The sequence below is a fragment of the Sinocyclocheilus rhinocerous genome, unplaced genomic scaffold, assembly GCF_001515625.1.
Source record: "Sinocyclocheilus rhinocerous isolate Xijiao unplaced genomic scaffold, SAMN03320098_v1.1 scaffold1862, whole genome shotgun sequence".
NCBI lineage: Eukaryota > Metazoa > Chordata > Actinopteri > Cypriniformes > Cyprinidae > Sinocyclocheilus > Sinocyclocheilus rhinocerous.
Window position 1 is genome coordinate 164,327 of NW_015653470.1, and position 6,038 is coordinate 170,364.

Consider the following 6,038-nt stretch of genomic DNA (forward strand, 5'->3'; position numbering starts at 1 on the left):
TTACGAGAAACGGCTCTATTTCAGCTTTTCCATCAGCGCCACCTGCTGTCAGCGAGTGGATTTACAGAGACCTATATTTACATTCAGTCTGTGTGCAGTTTCTGTCTGGCCAAAAACAGACCGAATCTGCATGCCCTGCTGTAAACTTTGACCGGTTGATGAAAATCAAGCTTATGTGGATTCTACACATTTAAACAATTCAGATAAGCTATCTAGAATTATTTATGGAGCAGATAAAATACATATAATCATTTATTAATCAGTTATCATTTTTGACATATCTTTTCTTTATTTAAAGGCTAAAATGTGAGGTTTACCTTTTTATGAAACTTTTTCAAAGCTTTATTTGAACATTTACATATATTTCAACATGCTATTTCACTATAATCGTGATAAGAAAGTTACATACCGTTACATCCCTAACTAGATCTCACAGACGAAGAGCTGACCGCGCGCGCGACCTTTCCAACGTGATTACGTCATGCGTGAAGTTCAGCTAGTGCAAGGCCAGCATTTGTGATTAAAAAGTATGTACATTTTAATTTTTTTAAAGAAAATTAGTCTAGATAAGAGCCTTATTCCTCGGCTGGGATCCTGTAGTGCACTGAAACGACGATTTAACCCGTTGAACCCCATTGAACTCCATTATATGGAGAAAAATCCTGGAATGCTTTCCTCAAAAACCTTCATTTCTTTGCGACTGAAGACCGAGAGACATGAACGTCTTGGATGACATGGGTGAGGAAATTATCAGGAAATTTTCATTCTGGAAGTGAGCTACTCCTTTAACTAATAGACAAATGTTTTACCAAGCTCACATTCAGGTGTTGAATATTGACATTTCACCATCCAATCAATTCCTAATGGATAAAATAATGCTTTTTTCCCCCTCATTGAAATTATGTTTTATTCTGAAATGCTTGACTTTAATCACCTTTTAACCTTTTTTTGAGCACAAAAGCAGTCTTAAGTCGCTGGGGTATATTTGTAGCAATAGCCAACAATACATTGTATGGGTCAAAATTATTGATTTTTCTTTTATGCCAAAAATCATTAGGATATTACATAAACATCATGTTCCATGGAGATATTTTGTAAATTTCCTACCGTAAATATATCCATGTGTAATATATTATACAAGACTTATGAAAGGGTTGTAGGTGACGCATAAGGACTTTACGGCAGCTGTAGTGAAGGTTTGTGTGTTTTCACGTGTCTGTGGTGATGTTCCTCCTGCAGGATGTTGAGGGGGTTTTGAGGAGCGGTCTGAAGATGAGCGTGACGTCGTGGTTCCTGGTGAGCAGCTCCGGCACGCGCCACCGTTTGCCCCGCGAGATGATCTTTGTGGGCAGAGAGGACTGTGAACTCATGCTACAGGTCAGACATTCATTTGATTCATTTCATAATTGGTCAAGTTTATACCATTAACAGTCAATTTTGCAATAACAGTGTCATTGTTGCAAAGGTTATCAATTATGAAACGAGCTCTGTTCGTGTACACTGATGCGATCCGTTATATTTGCTGTCAAATGGGGCTTTTCTCTTTTTAGACACCCTCAGACGGGATTATCGGTGATTCACACGTTTTATTTCATGTTGCTGCTGAATCTAGCAGTTTCTTTAAATTAAAAACAAAATGCTTTGCAAAGTATTATGTGAGAATTATGTCCATTTAAGCTGTTACCATGCTACATTTTACTGAAATGCACAGCAGGGTTATTATAGAAAAAAAAAAAGTTTGGTTATTGTAGGAAACAAAAACTAAGACTAATACAAACGTTTTAAAAAGTTGGGTTATTATTGTAAACTAAACCCATAAAAAAATTAAAAAGTAGGGTTATTATAGTAAACTAAAACTATAAAAAAAATGTTTTTAAAAAGTAGCATTATTATAGTAAACTAAAACCATAAAAAAAAATTAAAAAAAAACAAGTAGGGTTATTATAGTAAACTAAAACCATAAAAAAAACAAAAAAAAACAAGTAGGGTTATTATAGTAAACTAAAACTTAAACCATTAAAAATTCATAAAAAAGTAAAGTTATTATTGTAAACGAAAACCATAAAAATGAGAGCTATTACAGTTAACTAAAACTTAAACCTTAAAGTACATATTTTTTACGTGAAATAAATAACATTTTAACTGAAATAAAATACTAAACTTCTTAGACTTCAGCTAGTTGCCAAAGCAATATTTCTCATTTTCATTTAGTTTAACTTAAAATAACTAAAACTAAAACTGAAATAAAATTAATAAAAACTATATAGGCATATTTAAACATTTTTAAAAGTAATAAAAATGTCAAAAACACTACAAACAAATTCTAAAAGTTTAACTAAAATTAAAACAAAAACAGGAAATATATGAATGAAAAACACAAAATACTAAAATAACACCTCAAATAATCTCCCGTTCGCTCATATGGCACACGCTGTAACGTCTGAGCAACAGGAGGCATGAAGCTTCAGCAGAAGGTCGATTTCTGTCTCTTAAACTCAAATCAAACAAATGTCCCAGTCTGTTGTTCTCTGTCTGTTGTTCTGCTGGCACTAGAATGCAGCGTTTTGACTCTTGTTTATACGGTTCTGTTCATCTGTGGTTAGTTTAGCTCGGCCCTCTCACCGCAGCGGTTTGCTGTCTATTCATACACACTGAATGCATCCAAACCTCGGCCTCTCCCTCTCCGCTCATGAATCGCATTCCTCACCAGCCGCCAGATCTGGAATATGTTCAACCACGTCATTATGACTCAAAAATGTTATGCAATGACATTGCATGCAACTTAAATGTATAAATAAACACTGTACTTAAATTCATATGATGCATATCCAACATGCATGTAAATATTGAACACAAATCTCGGATTAAGTTTGGTTAAATTCACTACTTCAGATTGCAATGAAGTCCCAGCGGCTCTGAACAATGACCACTGATGAGGCTGTAAATAAATGTGGGCCGATCTGCTTTGATGCATGAAGACGGCTGACTCTGATAATGCTGGGTAATTGTGCCTTCCTGTGGCCAAATGTAAATGTTTGTCTCCAAGCTTACTGATGGGGTTTTCTCTGTGGAATAGAGAGTTTTCTGCTCTTCTACGCTGATGATATTGTGTGGTCACACTCTTTGGCCGTGGCTCTGTTCTGAGAGCTGCAGACAGGCTCTTTTAAAGCCCTCTGTCCCGCTGTGTAAAGATCTCAACAGACGTTTTATCGCTAAAGCTTGTTGTCTGGCCCTTTGTAGTGTTATTTTCTGATAAGCTGCTTTCTGTTCTTTGCGCCTTCGCAGTCTCGCAGCGTGGACAAACAACATGCCGTGATCAACTACGACGCGTCTGCAGACGAGCACCTGGTCAAAGACTTGGGCAGCCTCAACGGGGTCAGTTCACCGGGTCCTCTGCATGATTTAAAAGTGCTTTTGCAGTTTATGCATGCACAAAAGCAAATATAGGTTTTATATAGGGCAGCTTGATTGGGTTGAAATTAATGCAATTTTGTCAAATGTGACCCTGGAGCACAAAACCAGTCATAAGGGTCAATTTTTCGAAATTGAAATTTATACGTCATCTGAAAGTTGGATAAATAAGCTTCCATTGATGTATGGTTTGTTAGGATAGGAGGACAATATTTGGCCAAGATACAACTATTAGAAAATCTGGAATCTGAGGGTGCAAAAAAATCTAAATATTGAGAAAATCATCTTTAAACCCCAGCGACTTAACACTGCTTTTGTGCTCCAGGGTCACAAATAGTGTGATTTGAACTACAGTTTGAAACGCACCTTGCATTGCTGCTGCATACAAACAAATGTGTAAAATCACATTGTAACAGCAGCTCTCATGCGTCCTGTGCATGTTGTGCATTTTTGACATAATGTGATTTACAAACATCTCACAATGCATGTTTTACTCTTCAAGCGATTGAGTTTCCGCATGAACAAATGCAAATATGGATTTTATATAGGGCTGCTTGATATGGTTAAAGTTATGAATGCAATTTAGTGTGATTTACAAACTATTAATTGAAAAACATCTCACTCATGAAAGCTGCTATTACAATATAATTTTACTACTTTTCTCACAGCAGCATTGTGTTCTCTGCATGTTTTACAAGAGCTTTAGCTTATGCATTCACAAATGCAGATATAGATTTCTTTTTATACAACTGCTTGATTTGGTTAAAATTATTAATGCAGTTTTGACAAATAGTATGTCTTACAAACTACAATTTGAATGTTTTAATCTTCAAGCACTGCAGATTCTGCATGCACAAATGCAGATATGGATTTTATACACGACTGCTCTATTTGGTTAGAATTATTTTGCTTAAAATCAGATCTGATGCGTCCTCTGCATGTTTTACAAGAGCTTTTAGTGTATGCATTCACAAATGCAGGTATGGGTTTTATGCAAGATTGCTTGAATTGGCTCAAGTTATTAATGCAATTTTTACAAACAGCGTGATTTACAAACTACAATTTGAAAAACATCATGCATTTGATGTGTGAGAACAAATGTGTAATCCATATTGCAACAGCAGCTCTCATGCATGTTTTACAAGCGTTTCTGTTTCTACATGCACAAATGCAAATGTGTATTTTATATAAGGCAGCTTGATTTGGGTTAAAATTAGTGCAATTTTGACAAATAGTGTTATTTACAAACTAGAGTTTGAAAAACATCTCACATTGCATTTTTTACTCTATAAGTTTCTGCATGCACAAATGCAAAAATGGACCTAAAGGGCTGCTCAATTTGGTTAAAATTATGAATGCAATTTTATCAAATAGTGTGATATGAAATACAATTTGAAAACCATGCATTTCTGCTGTGTTAGGGGGAAAAAGTGTAAAAATACATTGTTATAGCAGCTCTCATGTGTTCTCTGCATGTTTTAGTGTATGCATTCACAAGTGCATATATAGATTTTATACACGACTGCTCGATTTGGTTAAAATTATTAATGCAATTGTCAAATAGTGCTACCATTTGAAATGCATCTTGCATTGCTGCATCGTAAAAACAAACGTGTAAAATCACATTGAAAACAGCAGCTCTCATGCGTCCTCTGCATGTTTTGCAAGCTCTTCACTTTCTGCTATTTGTCTGCTATTATCAGACTGTTTGTCAAAATTCCATTAACAATTTTGATGCATAAACTAAAGCTCTTGTAAAACATGCAGAGGATGCATGAGAGTTTAAGTGTGATTTTTAGTATGATTTCCAAACTACAATTTCGAAAAAAACATCATGCATTGCTGCTGCATAAGAACAACTTTGTAAAATAATAGTGATTGCAAATTACAATATGATAAATGCTTTCCCACATTGTTTGCAAGAATGAATGTGTAAAACCACAAACTGCAGACTTTTGTCTCCTAATTCAAATAGCTTTGCACTGGGAATGCAAACATGAAAATAAAGCTTTGCACTGCAACAAAATTAACAAAGTGTGAGAAAACTTTGAGTCTTGAGCCCCTTAGTGTGATATAGCCAAAATATCTCATCTAACTAACATGTCAAAAGACTTTGACTTCAGTTTGAAAACCTTTTTTTATAAAAATGTACACTATTGGTCAAAAGTTTGGGATCAGTAAGACTTGTATTGTTTTTTAAAGAAGTCTCTTATGCTCATCAAGGCTGCATTTATTTGTTCAAAAATACAGAAAAAAACAGTAATCTTGCAAAATGTTATTACAATATAAAATAATGGTTTCTATTTTAATATCCTTTAAAATATAATTTATTTCTGTGATCAAAGCTGAATTTTCAGCATCATTACTCCAGTATAAAGTGTCACATGATCCTTCAGAAATCATTCTAATATGCTGATTTATTTTTAGAATTATCAACAGTTGTGCTGCCAAATATTTTTTTGGAGCCTGTGATACTTTTTTTCAGGATTCTTTGATGAATACAAAGTTAAAAAGAACAGCATTTATTCAAAATATAAATCTTTTCTAACAATATAAATCTTTGCTATCACTTCTTTACAATTTAACACATCCTCGCTGAATAAAAGTTTTAATTTCTTTAAAAAAAA

The 6,038-nt window shown here is 34.4% G+C and overlaps 1 protein-coding gene across 5 annotated transcripts in view; it reads left to right on the forward strand.

Moving 5' to 3' along the window:
• LOC107716056 (centrosomal protein of 170 kDa protein B-like) overlaps window positions 1-6,038 on the forward strand; it is a 36,681-nt gene that overhangs the window by 2,803 nt on the left and 27,840 nt on the right. For all 5 annotated transcript variants that reach the window (XR_001637161.1, XM_016522379.1, XM_016522376.1 and 2 more), the window contains exons 2-3: window positions 1,240-1,377; window positions 3,286-3,375. Coding sequence is in view for 4 of the 5 variants with exons in the window: in XM_016522379.1 (XP_016377865.1) it covers window positions 1,273-1,377; window positions 3,286-3,375 (195 nt within the window). In the remaining variant the exon portion in view is untranslated. The remainder of the gene's footprint in view (window positions 1-1,239; window positions 1,378-3,285; window positions 3,376-6,038) is intronic.